The 26,761-nt window shown below is 39.1% G+C and overlaps 1 protein-coding gene across 1 annotated transcript in view; it reads left to right on the top strand.

Annotated features, from left to right (window-relative positions):
• The window catches only part of adamts6 (ADAM metallopeptidase with thrombospondin type 1 motif, 6), a 330,011-nt gene that overhangs the window by 46,141 nt on the left and 257,109 nt on the right, over nt 1-26,761 (top strand). Inside the window, exon 7 of the mRNA XM_028805470.2 lies at nt 4,736-4,881. Within this exon, the coding sequence (XP_028661303.2) occupies nt 4,736-4,881 (146 nt within the window). The remainder of the gene's footprint in view (nt 1-4,735; nt 4,882-26,761) is intronic.

Raw genomic sequence — 26,761 nt, 5'->3', positions numbered from 1 at the left:
TCAGGTAGTGGCTGTGCGATGAGAGGTGGAGTCCATCAGAGTGTCAGTCATTCTGACATCACACTGCATAGCCACATCCATTGTAGTCACTTTATCCACACAGCACTCAGTACATGAAGGCAGAATGGCTTTGAATACTCTGGAAACACCCACTACTGTACTTGGTTTTGGCTTTTTGGCTGGATCAATTGTGGTATGGTAATACTACTTTTATGAAACCAGTTTCACCCCAGCATAACTATGTCTGGAGATGCCGGAAGACCTATAACCACAGGTGCTTGGTTTGACATTGAAATGAAAATCTCTCATTTGGTTGGACTGTTGAGTGAAGTCTGTAGCAGCCAAGGTTTTCCTCACTCATCTACTGTATGTGTTTTTGTTCCCAATCAGCTCCTCCATTTTTTCCCACAGACTTCCTAGTCTGTCCATGGACACAGAAAGAGAATTTATGTGATAATCATAGGCAATAGCTCCCATAATTACTACTGTTTTTTTCTACTGGCTTCAGCCAATGAGTTAATTGCCTTAAACTATTGAATGCTTGGGTGCGGCTTCTCATTATTGAAGTGCCAGTTGAGCCATTTTTGTGCTGTATGGAATAATAAGAAGACAGGTGCTCATCCAAATTGTAGTATGCTTTTTGTGGTTCACCTGATAAGAATGGAACCAGAATGTGTGTCCATTCTTCTGGCAGCCAGTGATGGAGAATTGTTGTGTGCTTAAATTTGACCAGATATTCTTCAATATCATCTTGTCTGAGTGGTACAAGTACCTGTGAGGTTCAATGTTTTTTTCTGTCCATAGGGCCACCCCGTGTCCCATCTTGCATCAACCTCAGCAACTATGCCACCTTAATAAAGAGATCAAACAGAGTGACAGGGTGTTGGGGGAGCCAAGGTAGATGCCCCGTTCATTAAGTACAACCCCAAATCAGAAAAAGTTGGGACAGTGTGGAAAATGTGAATAAAAAAAGAAAAAAGCAAGTTATAAATTCTCCTCAAATTTTATTTCATTGCAGACAGTATGAACACAAAATAATTCATGTTTTGTTTTTGTCAACATCATTTGATTTGTAAATAAATATCCATTCTTGCCATTCAGGCTTGCAACACATTTCAAAAAAAGTTGGGACAGTACAGCATTTACCACTTTGTACAGTTCCCCTGTCTTTTAACAACACTTAAAAGACGTTTAGGCATTGAAGAAATCAAGTGACTAAGTGTTGCAGGTGTTAGTTTGTCCTATTCTTCCTGCAAACAACGTTTTAGGTGCGCAACAGTACGGGGTCTTCGTTGACGCATTTTTCGTTTCAAAATGCGCCAGACATTCTCTATAGGAGACAAATCAGGGCTGCAGGCAGGCCAGTCAAGCATCCGCACCCTCTTCTTACGCAGCCATGCCTTTGTTATGCGCGCAGTATGTGGTTTGGCATTGTCTTGCTGAAATAAGCATGGGCGTCCCTGGAAAAGACGTCGTCTTAAAGGCAGCATTTGTTCCTCCAAAACTGAGATATACTTCTCAGCATTGATGGTGCCATCGCAGAAGTGCAAGTTACCTTTGCCGAAGGCACTGACACAACCCCATACCATGACAGACCCTGGCTTTTGGACTTGTATCTGGTAACAGTCTGGATGGTCCTTTTCCTCTTTGGTCCGCAGCACACGGCGTCCATTTTTTCCAAAAAAGATGTGAAAAACCAATTCGTCTGACCACAATACACGTTTCCACTGCACAATGGACCATCCCAGATGCCTCCGAGCCCAGAGAAGTCGACGGCGCTTCTGGACACTATTTATGTAGGGCTTCCTTTTGGCACAGTACAGTTTTAGCTGGCATTTCCTAATGTAACTACGTACTGTAGTGCTTGAGAGTGAGTTCCTGAAGTAGTCCCGAGCCCACGCAGTTATATCATTTATTGATGAATGACGGTTTTTAATGCAGTGCCATCTGAGGGCTCGGAGATCACGGCCATTCAGTTTAGGCTTGCGCCCTTGGCCTTTGCGCACGGTAATTTCTCCAGATTCCCTGATTCTTTTCACTATGTTATGCACTGTAGAGGGAGAAATGCCCAAATCTCTTCCTATCTGTCTTTGAGAAACGTGTTTTCTTCATCATTTCAAAGATTTTTGCCCGCACTTGGTGGCAAACTGGCGATCCTCTGCCCATCTTTGCTCCTAAAGGAGTAGGCCTTTCCTCGATGCTGCTTTTGTACCGAATCATGATTGCAATCACCTGTTAACATCACCAGTTTCAAATTACATCATTATTTAGTTATTATACCTCATTACTACCCCTTAATTGCCCCCATCCCAACTTTTTTTGGAATGTGTTGCAAGCCTGAATGGCAAGAATGGATATTTATTTACAAATCAAATGATGTTGACAAAAAAAAAACATGAATTATTTTGTGTTCATACTGTCTGCAAAGAAATAAAATTTGAGGAGATTTATAACTTGCTTTTTTCTTTTTTTATTCACATTTTCCACACTGTCCCAACTTTTTCTGATTTGGGGTTGTAAAAAAAAACAGGTTTATTTGCAGGAAAGTACAACAAAAATGGATGGACCTTTGATTCTTTAGAATCTTGGCTTTTCTGTGTCTATAGGAAGGTGTGTCTTCTATGGCAGTGGTCCCCAACCTTTTTGACAGCAAGGACCACTTTATTAGATGCTAATTTTTCCACGGACCGGTCGGGGGGGGGAGGGGGGGCAGTTTTATACACAATTTACATAACATTTCTATTATTATTAAGTTATTAAGCAGTTCGCATACGTTTGCAACCTGAGATTTTTCTTCTTTTTTTACATATAACAAAGACATATGCTTTGCATTTGCCATTCCAACAGATTGCACATCACAAACATTAACACTGTTATCGTTTTTTTTCGTGTCTGCCGTTTCTATAGGAGGGTGACAATGAGTTAAATTCCAATGGATGTTTTTCAAATGTTGACAAACAATAAGCAAAAGGTATCACTGAAAACCACAGAAAACAAAAACAGCAAAAAAAAAAACAGTACGAGGAAAGTTCGAAGAAAGAATTTTTTTTACAATGTTTCTGTTTGGGGATCGTTGTGCAAACGTGCACATCTGAGCTGCGACCACAGATCTAACTGCTCTGTGGATGATTTGTAATGAGAGCATCTGCTGAATGTACTTCGTAGTAACGCGATTTCTATAGACTCGTGTCATATGGGGAAACTGTCGGGACCGTAACAATACTTTGTTGTAATACTCTCTCACCTCAGTCCCTCTCCTCTCTCTGCGCCGCTGCAAAGCCCAGCCCGCCAAGCGTTCTGAAAAGTCTGAGTGAGTCTCCGTTGCCGGCAGTTCTCTCGCGGCCCGGCTGTCAGACGGCTGCAGACCGGTGGTTGGGGACCCCTGTTCTATGGCATCAGAGTCAGAAGTGGACACCAACTTATGGTTGCAATTTTGGTTTATCCAGGGCCTGGAGTGGAAGGGACAGAGGTTCAATCTGAGGAGTGGAAATTATGTCACTGTTCGGCCACAAATTTTTTCTCCACTCTAGGGAAACAACATGGAAGTGGTTAGTGACTTTGTTTCACCCTTATCCTTCCTTGTCAGTGTTAGCCACCCAAGGGTAAAAAGCTGCTCCCATGGTTTTTGCATGCGACAATACACATTTGTTTTATAATATGGGGACACGACAGTTCTCTGTGTGATTAATTGACTCTCTACATGCAAAATACTATGTTAAAATTTTTTTACCATTTTGCTGGATTTTACCTAAATCAATTATTGAAGTTTAGGGTCACAAGAGGCCAGATAGCAGCATGATGACATCGTGGGTAGCACTGTCACCTCATTCATCCAGTGCTCTAGGTTTGAATTCTGTGCTGTATTGTTATCTGTGTGGAGTTTACATGTTCCTTTTATGTCTGTGTGAATTTTCTCCCGGGTATTCTGGTTTTCCTTACTCAATTTGATTATTGTTTATTCCATGTTGGCCTTATTTGAGTGGTGTGTTGGTGTGTAAATGAGTAGGTTCTATAATAGACTGGTGCCCTGTCTAGAGCTGTTTCCAACCATGCATCCAGCGTTGCAGTATTAAAAAGGTTTATGTTATGCCATTTCAATACAGCTGTAGAGTTAGTCTACTCATATGCATTTATGTTGATAAAATTTGACAGTGACAGACTTTTTTCAGGACATGTTTAATGCTTTTGAGAACATAAAGTTGAGTGATGTATGTTTCATTAATACTTAAAAGTTCTAGCATTGTGCAACCCTGAACTTTTACAGATTTAAAAAATTGACGGATAGAAAATAATATTACTTAAAGGTTTCTTAAGTATTGGAGCCATCATTAACTGTAGTGTAGTTTGTACATCTGAGTATAATGTCAGTCTGTTTCAGCTGATATATCATTAGTTGAGTAGACAATTAAAAATGGTTAGTGTATTTATGGACAAAATTGTAATGAATAAATGGATATTATACAAGACTATCTGTCTACAGGCAATTCATTAGACTAAACAAGGTAAGGTGATTTCCTTCAAAAAGCTTCTTGGCCTTTTATGGCCTACACAAACATTGAACAAAGGAAAAAACAGTTCTGGCAGAAGTTTAACTAAAATTGCTGTTGCATTTCTGGTATTACATTAATAGGGCAAAGACTAGGGCAAAATATAGCGTATGTTTAACATGGCAAAGCTTTGTAACTAACCCTAACAGGCTGTGTTCATCTTACCTTGTCTGTATATTTTGTTGCAGCCAAACCTGGAGATAAACCATCATGCAGACAAATCCCTTGACAGCTTCTGCAAATGGCAGAAATCAATCCTCTCTCATCAAAGTGATGGAAACACCATTCCAGAAAATGGGATTGCTCACCATGATAATGCTGTTTTAATTACCAGGTAGGACAAGTTGTTTATTATGAATGTATTAAACATTGAGGAATTTTGTTTAGTGAACGGTTGGTATTTTGAAATCCGTTTGTTTTATATTTAAAAGCTGTCTTATCCTTTTCATTTTAAATGAGTTTGCCTTAAGTTTGTGTGTTTCTAAAAATACTTGGTTCCTTTTAAATGTGTACTTTAAGTTTTCAAGTCAGGTGAATGTTACGTGTAGGAGACAAAGATACTCAATTGTGCTATATTTATTTTGAATTAGCTGTGGATGAGTACTCCATAAGCTTTCCTTAGTGAAAATGATCTGGTTGTTGTTGAAGGTTGATGTTATTTATTACATTGATGTTTAATGGTACATTACTACTTATGTGTCCTGTTCACCATTTTTACTTGAATTTCTGAGCAAACCTGTCCTTACACGGGCCTTGTATGTAAACAAATCTTTACTTAATGATTTAGACTTTATTGTAGTTGGTGTTTCTCATTCACCAGTTCCGTTTTAACCTTATCATGGCAGGTGGGAACTGTACTGTAAATGACCAGCTTAGCATATTACCCATTCAAAGATTTCACCAAACCAGCTACAATCAATTTCTTGCTTTTTCTTTTTTGGTACCAGTTCTCCATTGATGTTTTATCACCTGCTCTAGCTGCAAGGGTTGTTTGAGTGCCACACATTTACTACTGTCTCATGTATCTCTTCATTCTAAATAACAATAGGTATATGACATGTTTGAGCGGTTGTGCCAAGGCTATTGTGAACCATCTGAAAAGAGGTCCAAGAAGGCTTTTCCCCCTGTATTTTTATTTGATTTATTTGTGTTTCACCATGCAGACTACCATATGCCATATAGAAATTTTCCTTGTATAACTCTATCTTCCAACTGTCTAACTCTGGCTGGGACTTTGTGATTTGTTAGAAGGCAAGTTAACCTTTTCTGGTTCTATTAAAATTTGTTTAAATAATCACCAATTGATTCAAGTCACATTTATAAAAAAAAAATGTCTTTGATAAATATGTTAACAAATGTATTTAAAATGCTCATATTTTGAACCTACATGGAATTAAACCATGAATAGAAACACGTTTTATTATGGGGTAAAATATCAATAGCTGTCACTTGATCTGAATAGTTTTGCTTAAAAAGGATTATAACATGCTTTAAAACAAATGTATCCTATCTGATAAAACTGAAATTAACAGTGGCACAGAAAAATGAAAGGTAAAAATGAACTGGAGGGAAGAAGTGGTTCTTAAGTAAGAACACATGGTTCTTGACATTGAAAAAATTAAAAATAACTTAGTATATAAAGAATCACTTGTGTTTCTGTATCTTATTTAATAAACTGTACATTCAACTTTTAAAATATTATTTAAAGCTCTAGGCAATTGCTTTTCTTTGGAACTGTTGTAATTTTAAGCACACAGCTAACTTGTTGAATGCCTGAGGTGGTATGTGTGATTTGCATTGTAAACAGAACTGATCAGATTATTAAATTGTTTTCACACGGTTAGTGCCAAAGATGAGAAACTTGAATTGCTAGAGTTAATTCCCCTAGATGTTATTAATACCCCATGGTTCTGTGATCGGGCTCAAGATTAACTAAGTTACTGTATGTTAACTAAGATTAATTAGGGTTATGTTATGTGCAGACAGGTTCTTTTTCACAGAGGTCTACATTAGGAGTATGCTTTTTGAAGGAAACAGGCCTCTGCAGATCTATAAATACCAAAGTAAAAGCTTTTGTCTGATTTTTTTTTTTTTTTGTTGCCCTGGACTTTGTATGTTAGTGATATAGCTTTTTCAAGTTAACAGATTTATTAGACATCTGCTGAAAAGCAGATATACAGTGACCAAGAATACAAATGTTAAATGTATTGCTGTTGGTTTTAAGTGTCTCTTGGTGTATCTGGCAGGGGCTTACTGTACGTAGATCTTTAGAGCAAGCACTTATTACAGCATAGTAGGAAACAGAGAAAACAGATAAAAATAATATAGTACATTTTATCAAAACCTGTTAAGAGAAACATGCACATGGAAAATATAGTATGTTTAAACATTGAAGAGGCAGAAATTTACTGTGTTATACATCATAAAAAAAATCTACTTTTAGAAAAAAGAAAAAACTCCTGTATTTAAAAAAAGTAAAGACAGATTTCATTTGTTCCGTTGTGACATTTTTACCTTTCGTGTTTTTTGCTGCCACTGTTATTTTCAGATCTATATGACCTTGATATGATAGTGTAGTGTGGGATTTGTTTTAAAGCATGTTGTAATTCTATTTAAGCAAAACTAACTCAGATCACACAGCCGTCATCAATATTTTGCCCCTATGATAAAACATATTTTAAACCTACATGGAATAAAAACATGACATAAGTATTTTAAATACCTTTGTTGACATATTTATCAAAATCATTTCATTTTTTATAAATGTGACTTAAATCAATTGTGACAATTATTCAAAAAATTTAACAGAATCTGTAATGGTTAACTTGCCTTCTAAGAAACCACAAAGTCCCAGCCAGGGTTAGATGGTTGGAAGATAGAGTTAAACTGGGAAAGCTTCTGTATGGTAAATGGTAGTCTGCAAGCAATTTGTAGCTAATCACAGAGGATAATGAATCCAGTGACGTTTTAGTGCTTGCCAAGAAATAGCACAAGTTGGCTGCTCTTTTTTAGTCTTCTCTTTTTGCCTCTTCATACTAAAAAGCATATGTAGGATAGTCTCTTTAAACAGTAGCAGCCAACAGGTGTCTTTGGTTTATTATTGCAAAGTAAAGAATCTACCAGTTAGTTTTTACTGCATTCTTTTGGAATGTTTCCTAATATTTTCTGTGGCTGGTTTCCATCCATTACTAGACCATTATTGTCTTAACAGTCTGTGCTGCCACTGTTTTTCACCATAATCACAAATTTACTGATTTGCCACAGGCTTCCTCATGGGTTTATCAGGACTGGCTATGCTTTTCCATGTGTAGTTATATTTCAGGATATTTGAAACCACAACTAAATTTTGTGAACCACAGAATATCTTCTTTCTTTTGAACAACATTTGAGCTAAATTTTTATCTCATAATCTATAGAGAAGAGGAAAAAAGTCTTGTTGGATTTTAGTAGTAGTATTGTCATTCATGCAGAATACAATTTAGAACTCTGTTTCTCAGCAACCTAGGAAATACCCCAAAACTGGGTATTGTCTGCCTCACTGCTAAGTGTCAAGTGACTGTGCAAGTTATCATGTTTAGGCTTCAATGTACTGCAGGATTCACACACACATTCACAGATACCAGGCCAGTTTAGGACTTTAGGAGGAAACAACTCTCAGATCTACACAGGAAGCACACCAATATCCAATCGCTGTGAGGCAGCAGTACTATTATTGTGCTTGCCAGCAGGTCATCATTTTTTTTTCCAAATGCAAGCACTGTTCTTAAAAATGTGAAAAGAATTTAATAGCTTTATTTCTGCAGTATCTGTTAACACTACAATTCCTGAAGCCTACGAAAAAACTCATAATCCTGCCCCACCTTAAATCCCTTCGCACCTCTCCATCAGTGTCTTTTGTTTTGTAAATGCGTCAATCAGCACAAGCAGCCTTTTGTCCCATGCCCTGCCTTGACGGAGCTTAACTCTCCTAACGCATACACCGTCACCAGCGCTGATGAATTGTTTGAATACTGAAGTGGCTTTAGCTGCAGGTGGAAGTCCCATTTTACTTATGGTGCCAAGCAGTGTTGCTTTGCGTTACAGCAGCCTATTAGCTGGTGAAAGCACTGTGAAGAAGCTGTCTATTGTTACAGTCCTGCCTTTGTCCAGTCTGATAGCGGTCATGGGACATCATATCTTTGATTGCCGGTACAAAAAATAGTTCTGAGTTGGCATCAGCCACAGTGCTGCTCTTGTGTAAAGAATGGAGATAAATGCCATCAACTCAGAGAGGGAGAGGCAAGTTCGTTGTACCATGTGAACGTCACTGAGAGAATAAAACTGAATAATAAAAAAACAAGCGCTAACTTTTACAAGTACCCAAAATTTATACTGGGTGTTACAGACTCAAATCAAATGTATGTTTTTATATATTGTAGAAATAATAACAATAATAGCAGCTCACTACTCAAAAAGTGGAGCGCCCGGTCTCAAACCCGGGACCTTCAGGTTATAAGGCAGTAGTCCTTATAACAGCAGTTTTTAAGTCATTGACAGCAACAAATCAAATGCTTTTTTTTCTTTGGTTATATTCTTGAATAAAAGCGCACATGTTTATATGATATTTGGACTAAAGTCATCACACATTATACACTTCTCGTCATCTATACTAATAAAAGGCAAAGCCCTCACTGACTGACTCACTCACTCACTGACTCACTCATCACTAATTCTCCAACTTCCCGTGTAGGTAGAAGGCTGAAATTTGGCAGGCTCATTCCTTACAGCTTACTTACAAAAGTTAGGCAGGTTTCATTTCGAAATTCAAAGCGTAATGGTCATAACTGGAACATATTTTTTGTCCATACACTGTAATGGAGGAGGCGGAGTCACGTATCGCGTCATCACGCCTCCTACGTAATCACGTGAACTAAAAACAAGGAAGACATTTACAGCACGAGTCACACGCGGGAACGAAGGTAAATGACGTTAATTTTTGACTGTCTTTTAATACTGTGTAAGCATACATATTAACACATGTGCAATTAAACGTGTGCATTTACGGGGTGATTTCTCAGGCTTAAAAGCTCGCCTTTTACTAAAAAGGTAAATGCAAAACTATTTTCAATCAGTTTATTGAAACGCTCCCGTTAAGGATTGCAATAACATATTCGCGAGATAAAAGAACGAAGTAGGGGGAAATGGAGGAACAGCTGCAAACAGCGAAGAGCAAAAAATTAATTAAACAATTGAGAACGGAGCGAGTTAAGCATACAAGCATGTTCATAAGGGAAACAAAGCACGGTGTAAAACGTAAGTTTAAATTAAGTTTATAGAAACGCTCCCGCTGCGGATTGCAATAACATATTCGCGAGATAAAAGTTTAATGACAAGACACGAGGTATAAACGAACCACATGCCGTGGGGCAACGTTAGGGGCAACAGTTTCAACCATTCTATGATCTGCTTCTCACAACTGAAAGACGGCACATGGCGGATGTTAGCCGACTTGCTGACCGCAACGTTAGGGGCTTCAACTATGGCGCTGACACAACATCTCAGTGCCAACACTTTGCAGACTGTACTTAAAAGACACGCCCTCCTCACTGGACAGTTAAAAACACCAATCAAACTAACGATGACATCAAGTATTACCCAATCCAAAGTAGGAAAGGAGGCATCTTCATAAAATGCGTGTGGGATAATTTGCATGAGACGCTGCTTTAAAAAAAAAGTGATACAAAACATACAGGATAAATCCCGTCCAGTATTGATTCAAAACAGGACGCGCAATTTCATTCTCAAACCCGGCACGATTCCGTATTTTAAAGGACGGGTGGCAACCCTACAGTGCCAGGTAACCACCCATACAATCAGATTGTGATTCAGACTAGGAATGCAATGAATGTAATTACCCCGATCTACATACAAGGCGAAAGTCTTGCAACATTCAAAGATGATGGTTTGGGATAATTAGTACTTATTAAGTACACCATGGAACATAAAAGAGCTTATGAAGCCTTGAACCGAAAAAAGCAAGATCTCAGAGATCGTAAAAAAAAAAAAAGGAGGTAATGTCGTTTTACTCGCTGTAGATTTTAGTCAAACATTACCAGTTATTCCACGAGGGAGACCAGCAGATGAACTCAACGCGTGTTTAAAATCCATGCTTCTCCCACGGTCGGTTATATGTCGCGTGTTCTCGGGTAGGTACACCAAAAAATGTATACATTTAAGCATGTAATGGGCAAAGAAAAAATGAGGTATACCCGAAGGCACTGCAGTAGTACTCAATGTAACTTTACTTCTTAAATGTTAATGTTTTACTGTTTAATAATTTATACGCTTCTTATATATTGTTCAAATTCTTTTATCAAAATACCAGTGACAGTGCAATGCACGATAACATGGAGTGAATACACCATACGCATCTGCCCACGGCCGCCCTGGTGTGCGCAGATAGGAGTTGATTCTAAAATAAAATAAACATAAAAAGAGTAATACAATCATCACCCATAAAGCGGATAGCAGACCTGACGTATTATATGTGTACCAGATTTCAAGTCAATAGGTGAAACGGTTTGCAAGCTACAGGTGATTTAAAATCCTGGACAGACCAACGAAAAGCCACGGTAGCAAATTATACAAGAAGATTTTACTGTTTAATAATTTATATTTATATGAAATGTGCTTCTTATATATTACTTCATATTCTCATATGATAATGATGTTAATGTTGTTTATATTGATTTCTATGTTATTGTAAGTGCATCTATGTGTGTATATGTATGTATGTATGTATGTATGTGTGTATATATATATATATATATATATATATAAAAAATATATATATAAAAAATATATGTGTATATGTATATATAATATATCTGTATATGTGTGTATATGTGTGTGTATATGTGTATATGTATATATATATGACAGCAACACTCATAACAATGACAACACAATTACATTGACAATCATGTTACGTTATTTTTAAAATGTTTCCTTTACTTTTTCATAACCTCTTTAACACACTACTTCGCTGCGAAGCGCGGGTATTTTGCTAGTTATTAATATAACATGGAAAAGGTTTCTGCTTTAGGTATGTGTTCAGCATTTCTTGCATTTCTTTTCATCCTACACTTACCCAGATCTTTGTAGACACGGAACACACGTGAAATGCAAGTATTCCAAATAACGATATACTGTATTATTTTCCCTGTACAACTCCAGGAACTTCGCACACACATAAGGAGCCCTGGCTTGAACTGGGAGAGTTGAGCTCCGTCAAGGCAGGGGATGGGACAACAGGTTGCTTGCTGCTTGTGCTGATCGACACATTTACAAAACAAAAGACGCTAATGGAGAGGTGCAAAGGGATTTAAAGGGGGGGCCGGGATTTTTTTTTGGGAAGTTTTTTCGTAGGCTTTAGGGATTCTAGTGTTAACAGATTATGCAGAAATAAAGCTATTAAATTCTTTTCACATTTTTAAGAACAGTGCTTGCATTTGAAAAACAAAAATGACGACCTGCTGGAAAGCACAGTAATAGTACTGCTGCCTCACAGCGATTGGATATTGGTGTGCTTCCTGTGTAGATTTGAGAGTTGTTTCCTCCTATAGTCCTAAACTGTCCTGGTATCAGTGAAGTTTTTTTGAATACAATTAAGTCATATTATGTTGTAGATTCTTTTATTTCTGGTAGAAAAAATCCACTTAATCTTGAGAAACAGTTTGTTTTAGCTTGCACAATTTAAATGTTCTGGCAACTACAAGGAAAAATTATAGTGGTCACTGGGAGTAGGTGCATCATTGCTATAAGTTCCTTAAATGGTCAGTTTTTACTGAATATTAAAGAAAGCTATTGTTTTACAATTCATACTGTTATGATTTAGGTTCTCCTTCATTTTTTCTCTGGGTTTTTTTGCATCTTGCTCTCCAGGAACGTCTGAGAGTGTGTGGTGCATAATGTAATCAATTTGGGTGTATAAAGGACACCACTGTGCACTTTCTGATTATCCAAGTTTGTAGATTCAATTCCAAAACCTCTAGTGTATGTGTGTTTATTTAGTGATTTCTAGTAAAAACTTTTTGCTTAGAATTTTCTAACTATAAATTGTGTTTGCTAATTTTGATTTGATGAGTGTTTGGTCTGTTATTTTGGCAAATACTTTGGCTACATTTCTCTGTTACATGTCATCTTCTTGTCTCTTGTTGTTTGATACTGTGTTACTCACATGCATACAAATCAATGTATGTCATAAAAAAGACCTATTGCTTATGTTAGTATGAGCTTTGGTTGCCTTTTTGTCAGGAGTCACGGTGCTTTTCATGGAGGGTGGGTGCGTCTGGGGAAATGTCATTTAATTCAATAAGCATATCTGTACTAAAGTGGTTTCGTTTTGTGGAGACGTGATTCTGTTGCCTTTGCTGACAGCGACTGCTGGCAGAGTGGAGCACAGCAAGTTTAGTTTACAGGTTGTGGTGTGACTGTGCCAGTCACTGAGTCGGGGAAGCCGCTGAGTTTGAGTCTGTGACCGTTATGTGATGTATATTACTCGCACAGTGGATTAGAGCAAGTGTAGTGAACAGGTTGTGTTGTTTGGGCGCCACCTACTGACTCTGGGAAGCCGGTGCGTTTGACTCTGGGGCGTGTGCCATGGCGCAATATGTGCCTCGTGGGAAACCGCCGCGTGATGAAATATCATGGAGGGTATATGCGGTGGTGTGGGCGGTCGCGTCCGGGCGGCTGTACAACCTGGCGCGCACGCTTTACCTCAGGTGTAGTTCAGAGGTCGTAGGCATGTTAAAGTTTCCATTTAATTCAATAACCCTATTTGAACTAAAGCGGTTTCTTTGTGTGGGTGCCTTTGTTCATTGTTTGTATCCATGACTGTACAGGTTGTGTTGTTTGGGCGCTCACAGGTTGTGTTGTCTGGGCGCCACCTACTGACTCTGGGAAGCTTGGGAAGCCGCTGCGTTTGACTCTGGGGCGGGCGCCATGGCGCAGCACGTTGGGTTATTTGGGTGCCACCTACTGACTCTGGGAAGCTGCTGCGTTTGACTCTGGGGCGGGCGCCGCTGCGTTTTGGTAAGTCGCTGCGTTTGACTCTGGACTCTGGGGCGGGCGCCAAGGCCGCAGTGCGCATGCATACGTTTGACTCTGGACTCTGGGGCGGGCGCCAAGGCCGCAGTGTGCATGTGCCTAGGTGCGTCCGCCGTGCATAAATTAACTGTGGTTTAGTAAGATAGATAGTTGTTGTTTACTTATGCTGGTAAAGTGCAGTTAATAGAAGTAGTGCAACACTTTTCCATGGAACATTAATTCCATGAGAAAATAATAGCAAAATTGTGTTTTCAGCATCTTAACCAACTACAGAAATTATTTCTAGTTGACACAAGCACAAACAGATAAATTCTATCTTTGTATAAATACCATTATTTACTACTAAATTACCAGAGTTATTCCAGAATTACATTTGGTTTAATAGGAGTTCCTCATTACTTTTTTATATTATTGGTAAACAACTTATCATTGTTTACTTTTACTGAACTCTTATTTATTGATGATTAGGTTTCCTCAAGCAATATATTATATGCTTTTTTACCATTGCTTAGTGCACCAAAATTCTGCGTTCCTCAACACAAAGTTTTTAGTTTCTTGTCAATGGGTGAATATTGTGTTTTGCATCATTTTAGGATGGAATTGGTTAAAGGTCACGTCTATTAGGTAATTTGCCTGTAGAATTGGGCAAATTATAGTCCAAATCATTCATTTATTTTAACTCAGATTTTCCTAGATAGGTTCTCAAGAAACAAATTAAGCTGGGAAAACCATGGTAACCTAACCCTAACAATACTTTGTAGCTCCTCCTTTGGAATTCCCAAGCAATCAAAGGTTAGTAGAGATATGTAATCCTTCTGGGTCCACTCTGGGAATACTACCAGTGTACCATGCTGATACATATCCAATGTGCTGTGGCCTGAGTCATCCGAAGTACATGCCTTATTGCATGTAATGGTTTGTCCTTTTCGTAAAAAGCAATGGTTCTATTCTGAGGTTTCTCCTTTGTGGCTGAGTTTCTAATATGCAGAGCACTAGGAAAGGCTAAAATAAAATAAAGGTAACCATGAGAAGAAATGTTACAAAACTAGCTTGAAATTCATTACCAAAAAGACTGTCCTATTTTTCATCCTCCAGAAACAAAACCCCAAAATTTAAGACTTTCAGTAGATGCCTGAAATACAATACTGTGAAAGAAAAACTTAAATGCTAACTAGACACTTACACAAAAATTTTTATAGTTTTAATCCACAAACTTGTATGACCAAGAAGTCCACTCTTTTCATCTCATCGTGATTATGACGTCTAGTAACGTTGCAGCAAATTCAACTTCAAATGGTGGAACCAATGGAAATCCATCCATCCATTATCTAACCTGCTATATCCTAACTACAGGGTCACGGGGGTCTGCTTGAGCCAATCCCAGCCAACACAGGGCGCAAGGCAGGGAACAAACCCCAGGCAGGGCACCAGCCCACCGCAGGGTGCACACACACACACACACACACACACGCAAAGCACACACTGGGGACAATTTAGGATTGCCAATGCACCTAACCTGCATGTCTTTGGACTGTGGGAGGAAACTCACGCAGACGCGACGTGAACATGCAAACTCCACGTAGGGAGGACCCGGGAAGCGAACCAGGGTCTCCTAACTGCGAGGCAGCAGCGCTACCACTGCATCACCGTGCAGCCCCATCAACTGAAATACTATTTTTAAACAGAATCCTAGCTAAAAAATAATGAACAAAATTGATTCTGCGAGCCAAAAAACCCAGAGTGGGATGTAAGTTCTTACAAAGTGAAACATGAAAAAAAAAATTTATAAAAGGCTCAGCTCATACCAGTTTCTCAACCTATCACAAAAAGTGAGTCCAGAAACACTATACAAGATTCTTATTTTAGTCCCTTGTATTAGTGATCATATTCTTTCAGTGAACACTCGGAGTCTGTGACCATTGATGAGGATGGGGAATGTCATGTTTTACAAGTGAGTTTGACTCTGCTGTGAGAACTTGATAACTTTTATTTAACAAAATTAGCGTCTTACAGACCAGTGCACTTCCTCCTCCCCGTCATTGCTCCTCCCTCTCTTTTCCTTCCGGTTCCTCTCCAGCATTCCTTCACCCGCAGCCTACATTACCCCCTAACACTTAACAGTATTATACACAAATTATCCAACATCTCCCCTTCTTAGAAGAAACACTTTTCCTTAAACAATATTTAACATCAATTAAATAATTTCAGTTTAGCAAAATTTTCACTTTTTTTTCTTTGTCCTTATAAGTCCAGTTTCTTAGGCGTAACTATCGCTCTCCCACATCTGGTTCTTGGTGTTGAGGGCTGGTTTAATGAAACATTACTTTCTGACAATGGTGATGCAGTGGAAGGCGAAGGTGTTAGCACCTCTATTTGTTCTTGAGTGACATCCTTGATTTCTGCAGCAGGTGGCTGCATGGGGATCAGGTGACAACGGTTGCAGCGTTTTGTTCCATGAGGCACATCAACCAAGTATGATCGGGGGGTTGGATGTTCTTGAACAACTGTTCCATGTAAGTTAGAGTCAGTCACCCAGACATCACTTCCAACTGGCAGCTTACTGAGGTTTCTAACATTGTGCCTTTTGTTAAAGATCTGCATATCTGCTATCCTCTTTTCCCTTTCCCGCAAAGCAACTGTGACTGCATCAGGAACTGAGGGGTTCAGTAATTGCGGGAGTACAGGCACAGTAGTACGGAGTCGTCTTCTCATAAACAGCTGAGCAGGGCTGTACCCATTGTGTAGAGGTGTAAATCTGTAAGCAAGCAGTGCTAAATGTGGATCACTAGCTTTCTGCAGTAGATTTTTAATGGTTTTCACTGCTCACTCTGCTTCACCATTACTTCGAGGAAAGTTTGGGCTACTAGTCACGTGATTAAATCCACATGTTTCTGAAAATCTTGCAAAGTCTAGACCAGGAAACTTGTGGTCCGTTATCTGAGATTAAAGTTTCAGGTATGCCATGGTGAGAAAAAATAGACTTCAAATGAACTATGACATTGGTAGATTTTAGGGCACTCAGGTGAGCAATCTCTACATACCTAGAATGATAGTCCACTACTAGTAGGTGGTTTTGGCCTTTTAGTGAAAATAAATCAGTGCCAAGTCCGTGCCAAGGTCTGCTTGGGAAGTCAGTTGGTATTAATGGTTCGGTGTGATTTGTTCTTTCTTTTATGTATGTCCTACAATTCTGTACAAGTTCATTGAGTTGATGGCCGAGGCCGGGCCACCACACGAACTGATGAGCACATTCTCTGCACTTTACCACCCCTTGATGTCCCTCATGGATCTTAGACAGCACATCATTCCTTAATGTGGAAGGTATGACCAGCCTAGTCCCTTTTAACAACAATCCTTCCTAAGCAGTAAGGAAAGCATGCTGAGCCCAGTACTAACTTAAAGGCCCAGCACATTTTGATCTGTCTGGCCATCCCTCTATACACATTGACATAACTTGGGAGCAGTTACTGCCAGCTTTAAGATGCTCTCTTAGGCTTTCAATGTAGGCAGTGCTGGCTGGAAGATGTTTTATGATAGCATCAGTATAAATATTGATGCTTTCCATGAATTCATCTTCTTCACGATTTATTTTCTGTCTGACTGGTGCACGTGACAGAGCGTCTGCAATCCACAGACTTTTCCCTGGGATGTGAGCAATTGAATAAGAGTTACCTCATCAATCTCATCCTGAATGTGCTGAATTCTTGGTGGCAGAGCATCCAATGCTTGTATTTTGAGAAGGCTCAGCAGAGGCTTATGATCAGTTTCCATCATGATGTGTTTCCCAATTATATAGTCTCTGAATCTCTCACATGCCCATGTCAAGGCCAGTGCTTTTTTCTCCACCTGTGCATATCATTGCTCCATTTGTGTGAGTGAGCATGATGCGTACGCCACAGGTTTCCACTCCTCTTCTCACCTCTGCAGAAGGACTGCTCCCAAGCCAAACGATGAAGCATCTGCTGACACTTTGATGTCTCTGTTTGGATCATACATTACCAGCACAAGTGCTGAAGAGAGCTCCTCCTTGAGAGTTTCAAAAGCTTTGACTTGGTCTAATCCCCAAACCCAGTGATTTTTCTTAGAAAGCAGGTCTCTCAGTGGTTTGTCTTTTTCTGCTAAGTGAGGAATACATTTTCCAAGCTGATTTACCATGCCCGAAAAACTCCTTAGCTCACTAACATTAGAAGGCTCCTGCATTTAAAGTATAGCATCTGATTTGCTTGGGTCTGGTTGAATCCCATCGGCAGAGATAATGTGACCTAAAAACTGTAACTCTTTTTCATTTAAACTGCATTTTTCAATATTCAAAGTGATACCTGCTTCCTGGATTTTTTTAAATAGTGCATGCAGTCTTGCATCCTGCTCTTCTTGTATTTTCCCCCAAATAAGCACATCATCCATATGACAAGTGACTCCCTCCAGTCCTACTGTGACGTCTGAGACCATGTGACTTTGAAAATGTTCAGGTGCAGAAGCAATGGAAGGCGATTGAAATAATACCTCCCAAAAGGAGTTATAAATGTTGTGGACTTAGCCAACTCTTTATTAAGGGGAATTTGCCAAAACCCCATATTGGCATCAAGCTTGCTTAAAGACTTTGCACTTGCTAACATGCCAAGAGTCTGTTCCACAAAGGGCAGTACGTATTTTTCTCTGCACACCGATTCATTTAACTTGTTGAGATCAACGCATAATTGTACAGCACCGTTTTTCTTTGGGACTACCACAATGCCTGCACACCAGTCAGTTGGCTCCTCCACTCTGCTAATTATTCCCATGCTTTCCATCCGTTGGAGCTCCTCTTTGATAGTAATGCTATCAAGGCGTGCTGCCAATTTTAGCTTTGTGACAGCTGGGCTTCCAAGCAGCGCTGTGTGGAGATTTCGAATTATGTAAACATCCTCCACCATCTCTCTCTCTCCTTTCTTCAGTAGGAGGCTTGTGACGCCAATTACATCTATTGGTGTCTGCCCTGGCCCTAGAGGAGGCTTCACCACACTTTTCAGAGCAGGCTTAGATGTATGAGCAAAAACTTCACTGAAAATATGATGAGGAATTACAGTCACATCAGCTCCAGTGTCAATTTTATAGTTTAACTGTGGAGTCCAGTATCTGAATATCCACCATCCAGGGATCGCCCCCAGCTGAGACAGTTCCCAAGAATATGCTATCTTCCTCGGTGACCGCATGCACAGTTTTCAGAGTTGCACACATACGTCTAAAATGCCCTTTTTTCTATACAGGAGGCAGTTAACATCCTCTGCTGGGCACTGTTGTATTGGGTGTGAGGGGCATCTTCCACATTTAGGGCAACTGCTGCTTTCTGCTGCACTTTTGTCATGTGTGAACTTGGTATACTTTCCTTTATTATGGGGGGTGCTGCCCTTAAAAACTCTGTCCACAGAGCAGGCTTCTTTTGTTATAATATTACAGTCACTACGCAAAGTACTCTGCTGACGTTTAACTATTTCTGATTGCCTTGCCATTCTAATTGCTTTATCTAATGTTAAGTCTTTATCGAGCTGCATATGCTCCAAGAGACTTAAATCTGACAATCCAACAACAAGCCTATCGCATATAAGTTTGTCGTGCAGCGGCCCATAATTGCAATGCGCTGCTAAGGCATATAGGGCAGTGACAAAAGAATCAACGGTTTCGGTCTCGCCCTGTTTCCACATATTGAACCTTGTGCGTTCCTAAATGACGGTTCTTTTAATAATAAAAAAGTCATCAAAGCCGTTCTTAACATGCGATTACTCTTTTACCAGTTGCTCATTTAATTCAAGCTCCTTAATACATCATCCGCTTCATCACCCATACAATAAATAAGCGTGTTCACCTGATTCTCTTCGGGGGACGCATGCAGGTTGCTTGCCTGGCGAAACCTTTCAAAACCATTTCGGCCACTCCTGGGGTTTGGAAAAATCGAAAGGCTCTGGTGGCTGAATACTGAATGTTGCGGACGGCCTTGAAGCTTGTGCGATTTGCTGGTATGCACTGGTGGCATCCATTTTGACCCCTGCAAGTGCTGATTACCAATCTTTTTTTGCGGATTCTCCAATGCTTATTTGTTTGAGAGAAATTTTTAGTACTGGAGACTTGTTCACCACAGCCAGATCACTTCTGACACCATGTCGTGTTTTACAAATGAGTTTGACTCTGCTGTGAGAACTTGATAACTTTTATTTAACAAAAATAGCGTCTTACAGTGATGCGGGCTCTGCATCGGTCTGTCGTGGTGAAAAAGGAGCTGAGCCATAAGGCAAAGCTGTCAATTTACCGGTCGATCTATGTTCCTACCCTCACTTATGGTCATGAGCTATGGGTTGTGACCGAAAGAACGAGATCACGAATACAAGCGGCTGAAATGAGTTTCCTCCGCAGGGTGTCTGGGCTCTCCCTTAAAGATAGGGTGAGAAGCTCAGTCATCCGGGAGGGGCTCAGAGTAGAGCCGCTGCTCCTCCACATCGAGAGGAGTCAGATGAGGTGGCTCGGGCATCTGATTAGGATGCCTCCTGGACGCCTGACTGGTGAGGTGTTCCGGGCACGTCCTACCGGGAGGAGGCCCCGGGGAAGACCCAGGGGACGCTGGAGGGACTATGTCTCCCGGCTGGCCTGGGAACGCCTCGGGATTCTCCCGGAAGAACTAGAAGATGTGACCAGGGAGAGGGAAGTCTGGGCATCTCTGCTCAAGCTGCTACCCCCACGACCCGACCTCGGATAAGCGGAAGAGAATGGATGGATGGATGGAGCGTCTTACAGACCAATGCACTTCCTCCTCCCCGGCATTGCTCCTCCCTCTCTTTTCCTTTCGGTTCCCCTCCAGCATTCCTTCACCCGCAGCCTACATTACCCCCTAACATTTAACAGTATTATACACAAATTATCCTACAGGGATGAAAATTTTCCTAAAAACAGAAAGCTTCATCTGAAGGGTTACCTCATACTTTACTACAGTGGTCTGGTATGGTGCCTGTAAAACCTCTGCCACTATACCAATTTGTTGTTTGGTCTAACAGCCCAGGGTAATTGAACTCCTTCACTAATTGCTCACTCCATACCTGCAGGAAACGAGCTGCTCTTCTTAAAGAGAGGATTATGATCTCAGATGTAGAGGTACTAAATTCTCTTTCCAGACGCAGCATACTCAACTGCAAACCATTCCAGTATTTGTCAAAGGTCACAGTCTAATGAGTCAAACATTACAACATATTTTACAAACAGAAGAGATCCAGCTGTTAATTTCTAAACTTGATGCTTTCAGTTGCGGGCTGTTATCTTGTCTGTGAAAATCACAAACAGGATAGGAGTCAAGACGCTTCGTTATGGGAGTCTCACCACAAATACAAGGACTGAATGGTACACAGCAGCTGCCCTGTAACCCCCTGATATTGTAACAAGTTCCTTAAAAAGCAAAGTATTTTGGAAATAGGTGGAAGTGTTGACAAACCACAAGAGTAAGTAAAGGGACCAGAAGGTGAATGTGAGTCTTTCAACGTAGCTGTGGTCGAAACAAGAATTCAGAAAGAATAAACGTAAGCAGAATCACTAAAGAAACATCAAAGTCAAAAGGGATGTAGCCACAAGTATTAATACTGAGGAGAATTATTGGCAAATGTACCCAAAAGTATACAATGTTGGATGCTGCACAGCACATGCATTAGCTTATAAAGTGTTGTGTAAGTGTTGTCATGTGGCGCTACCTTTTTTGTCTTCACGTTTGGACCTGGTACCCTTCACCTCTATTTTAAAGCACATGAGCAAGCTAGGTGTTTTTTTTAATTTATAAAAAATACTTAATTGTAGAACACAATTTCATGTGGCAAATTATTATATGCCATGATTGTGAAGAAATAGTTTTATCTTGAAAAATAGCAAACTTACCCTTTAAAACAATGCATAAAAAAAAATGTTCAACCCAGGTCAAAGCTGTTTATAAATTTGTTTTGTTTGGGGGACATAATGACCTTCCTTTATTCATGTGCCATTTTCTCTAACTTTCTAAATAGTGTGGGTTAGTTTAATAGGTAAATGTACATTGCTCTGAGGGCATGTTATTACCATGTAGTGGAAACTATTTATATTTATCAGGATGTGTTGCTGCTTACTTATCTCTAAAATGAAAAAGTCAGTATTGTTACATTTAGTAACTAATGGGTTATTCCAGTTATTTAATATGCAATTAATGAAAATGTAATCATTCTGTTAACTAAACTAAAATGACAAAATGTCTGAAAAGTAGAGCTAAACATAAATGAGAAAATAAAAATGAAGCCGAAACTATTTTTTGTAATTTTAATTTTGATTTTCACCACAGTAGTCTTTGTTCATAATGTACATGCAAGTGTGTAGTAGCTGGTATATTTATTATATATTATTTAAAACCACTCAGTTTTAAATTTGGTTAGGAACGAGCATTGATTCATGTACATGTGCAAGTACCCCTCACTTTTAGCATGCGAATCTTTGGATTTCACTGGTCATTTCATCCATCAGTCAGCTTTCCTTGTTAAAATTAAAAGTGAATAACAAAACCTCACTGCTTGTCAATGACTTATTCTGTGGATTTCATTGGCCTCAATTGACGATCAGACACAGATGGCACATTGTCAGGGAATGAACCTCCACTAAACTTCAATGAAAAGGGCCTTAAATTTAAACATGCAACACACTACTTTGGAAGATACAGCAAAATAGTTTGAAAGTTAAAGTCATGGATTATTTTTAAAGGTTGAATAGCCACCCCTCCATGCTTCAATTTCAGCCAGCATTTAGACTGGAAAAAATGCCAAAGATAGTAGGATTTTCAGCAATTTAACCTTAGTTCGCATAGATTTTACTTGCTTGTTGATAGTATCTTCATTGTAACAGGTTATGGACTTGCATAGCATGCAGTTAATGTTATCAACCAAGCCAGCAGTATACTGTAGGTTGAGTTTTAATCAGGTTATACTGTAAGTACTGATGTTTCAGCGTGGGTGGTGTGGTGTTGTAGAGCTTCACTGATAGCAAATGGACTGCAATAATTTTATTATATTAAGAATGCTGTAGTATTGCACAGTTTTTAACAGGGGATCATTATTTGATGTGCTTAGGAGCACATCAGCACTGTAATCCTGAAGTACATAATCCCGCTTAGAGTATATTTTAACAAGAATAATGTTCCAAATTCAGTTTGCTCTACTGAAATAAAGCAAACATTCTTTGTCTAACATTGCTATGCTTAGCATATGGCTCATCAGCAGTAAAGCACTAGAACTATTTGATCCATCGCAGACTGCAATGTTGATATGTCATGCAAAAACGAAAAAAAAAAAATAAAACTTTCAGGAGTTTGCATATCTAAGTGAGGTGTCTGTTAAGTGAGGTGTCTGTTTACTTTGCATTGCTGCGGAGGTCAGGCTGGGATTGTTGGATTTGAACAGAAAACAAACAGCCATTAAATGGTTGATGTCATCCAGCGCTTGGCTGTAAAACTAATAATGAAATCTGCTCTTATCCTATTCATTGTTCCTTATCACTCTGGGTGACTGAAGCATCAATATGTTTGTCCCTATATATAATTATAAAAAATCTGTGTTATTTTTTCCTGCTTGTTTCTTAATCAAATTCTGAACTTTGACTTTCACAAATTTATTAATGTTTGATATTAGTTTGCATCCTGTGCTATTAATATCATTATTGCTTTTATTTCTATTGTAATCTTCTGATTATTTGTGAAGCACCATGAGCATCTGAAAGGTGATACATAAATTGAAATGTGTTATTATTATTACATAGCATCATGAGCTCGGGTTTGCTTGCTAACCTGGTCAGTATCAGCATTCATTTTGCATGTTCTCCTCATGTGTATGTGGACAGAGTGTGTGTAACTTCAGATATTGTTTTATAGCGGAATATTCGAAGTAATAATTAAGCACTCTCAATTCCAAAATCTGTTTATTCTACATGTCTTGTTAAATTACATCCTCCCAGTTTAGGCTCACATGGAGCTACCTAGGTTTTGCATGTTGCTTATTACGTGAATGATCTGAGATGTTGTTATAACAGATGTTCAGTATATAATGTAAATAGTATGTATGTGGAAATGCACTATATACATGAACAAACTTTCATTCTATTTCTGCTATTATTGTTATTAAATCAGTTCAAATAGTGACTTCAATAGTATCTCAAGAAATTAATAAAGTAAGAATTCCATGAAAAAAATCAAAAATAAATATAACATAAGAGTGTGTGATCTTACTGTTCACAAAGGGGATCTCAAAAATAAAAAAAAAGTTTTTGAAATTAAATAAATATTTGCTTAAACTTGTTGCAGGTTAAAGTAACTAATGACATTAGAGCACACTTTTATTTGATTCTTGCATTTTTTTAAGTATACTGGAGGTCTTGAACTGTCACATTATCTTGAGAAAATGTAATTCTTTTACAAACAGTAAAACTGTATGTATGAAGCTGAGGACCCAAGCGGCTGGACCAGGCCAAAGGGACACTCATGTAACACCTTGCTGCGGCAGATAGAGGGTTGTTTCCGGTGGGACTGAACCGCGTGTCACCCTGGGGGGGTTGCCAACCGGGATCATGAGCTGTTTTGTCGAGTGGTGGGTGTGGCAACGGAACTGTACCAGTGCATGCTCCCCCAAGCTCTAATTTGATGCCACAGGGGTCAAAAGAATCTGTATTGGTTTGAAAGCCATATTTTAGTAAAACTGATCATTTTGATTCTTAAAGAAAGATTTTGGCCACAGTAAAAATTTAATTCACTTACTTTATAGTAGGTGATCTCATTATTTTAGCTTAACGGCCATTTAACAGTATAGAATCACAAGGTCATTTTCAAAACAGTGTTACTAAAACATTAATTCCTCATGTAGTATCCAAAAATTGTTATATTGTAATTGCTTCTGTAAAGCTTTATTCAAAGGTATAACATAAAGGTGTATTGATTATTTGAAAATTCATTTAAGATGCAGAGATGGAACATGTTTAGCTAAATAGCTAATTGTATGAGGTCTGTTGCTCACATGCAGATTTCTTGCCTATTAGTTTGGTAAGCCTTTGTCAACTTAGAAGTTTCTCATTATTTGGACACTTTCATGGTAACTGGCTCTTGCTCTTTCACAGCTCATCTATTAGAGCATGAGTATGCACGTGTATGAGTATGTAACACAGTTTTAAGCTGCTGGGTATCTGGGCACTGTCAGCTGCAAGTTTAACGAAGGGTGTTTGTTGTTATGACATTAGGGTTATTGTCAAATATGTAAAGAGAAACTTGGCACACAGGTTAATTGTTTCAGCTATTTCAGCTATAGTGCTTAATCAGAAATACATATGCTAATTCATTCTGGCTTTCCCTGCCTACAAAGTTACAAGCTGTAATAACTTCCCAATCAAAGGTATAAAGCCACAATTTACTTACTGTTTTGTCCAGTTCATGTCCTTTCATTCCCACTAAGGGATTTCACTGGCACATGTAGAACGAGAAGAAGAAGGAAAGATAAAAGAGCAAGATCTTTTTATGCATCTCACTGCCCTTAATTCAAGGTGTACATGATATTTAACCCAAGCCTAACAATGTCACAGGCTATTTTCCACTGCTAAGGTCTGGTACTAGATTATTCCTTAGAGTAGAAGAGTCACTCCATCCTTTTGTTGTGGACCATATACTAGGCAACAGATGTTTTTGTACAGACCTGGGGCCTCATGTATAATGCTGTGCGTAGAACTCACACTATAACATGGCATAAGCACAAAAGCAGGAATGTGCGTACGCACAGAAAAATCCAGATGCAGGAATCTGTGCGTACGCAAACTTTAGCATTCTTCCACTACATAAATCCCAATCAGCGTGAAAAGTAACGCACGTGCACGCACCTTCTGTCCCGCCCCAACTCCTCCCAGAATTATGCCTCTTTGAATATGCAAATCGATTTAAAAAGCCTTCTGTGAAAAGACAATGGGAAAAGCACGGGGGAAAATATAAGAATTTCAGCGAATACCAAGTGGAGGCAAAGGAAAAATGTACTATTTGTTGGTTTAAACAGTGGTATAATCAACAAAAGAAAGTTGATTGAGTGACATAGTGTCGGAGAAAATCGAAAGCTCAAGCTCACAAAGTCGCACAGTGTCCGAAATAAAAAAGAAGTTGTCACATATCAAAGTTGGCGTGAAAAGGCGACTCGTAGCGGACCATCTGAGTGTCATATGAAAGCTTATTAGGGTACAGAGAAAAAAAATAGGCACACAGTGGGATAAAAGCACGAAATGTCAACTTTAATCTCAAAATTTCCACTTTAATCATGTAGTTTATTTTGTCATTAAAGTAGAACATCATAAACTTCATCTTAAAATCATTTATTTTACTAGTTTCTCAAATCCCATCGTAACTAAAGTAGCGCGTTAAATGCTTTGTTCTGTGTTTGATCTTCTGTGTGCTCTATGTGTGTGAATCACTACGTGCTTCCGTTCTTTCTCTTTCTCCGACAGGACACAGAATCCATTACAATCGTGATATTACAGCTCTCTGAATAATTAAAATACTGAGATGTATTGCCAGTCTGCAAAACATTGTGGAGAAATTGCGTACGCCAGGGTATGAGTTACCGTGGAAACGTGCATGGCTTTACACCAAGTTTAGGTTTTATACATCGCGATTTGGGCGTGGAAACATTCGTACGCAACATTTCTGTGCGTACGCACCATTTGTACATGAGGCCCCTGGAGCTGAATCCAAGCTTAGCTCATTTAGAGAGAGCAGGTAGAAAGTGCTTAAACACTAAATTAGACAGGAAGGTGTGGGCATCTTGCCAGTGGTTTATTGAATGCACATATGCCCAATCTTTTGGATGATAAATTTGGATTGTCTATCAAGGATGGCAATGTTGACTTTTGGTTATTCTTTACTCAGACCAAGATAATAAATAGTACAAACCAAAGTTATTCTAAGTGCCCAAATATACCAGTAACAGTGGCATTCCCCTGTGATTAATACTGCCTGAGAGATGCAGATATGTTTTTCTGTTCTATAGAGAAACTCATCCTTTGTGATCATCTCTTGAAAAGAAAAGACCAAAATCATTGAAAATGTTTGCCCACACAAAACTCTTTAAATATTTAAATGC

This window comes from Erpetoichthys calabaricus, chromosome 7 (genome assembly GCF_900747795.2).
Source record: "Erpetoichthys calabaricus chromosome 7, fErpCal1.3, whole genome shotgun sequence".
NCBI lineage: Eukaryota > Metazoa > Chordata > Cladistia > Polypteriformes > Polypteridae > Erpetoichthys > Erpetoichthys calabaricus.
The sequence above is the reverse complement of the archived record's forward strand: the minus strand, read 5'-3'. Positions and strand labels throughout refer to the sequence as shown.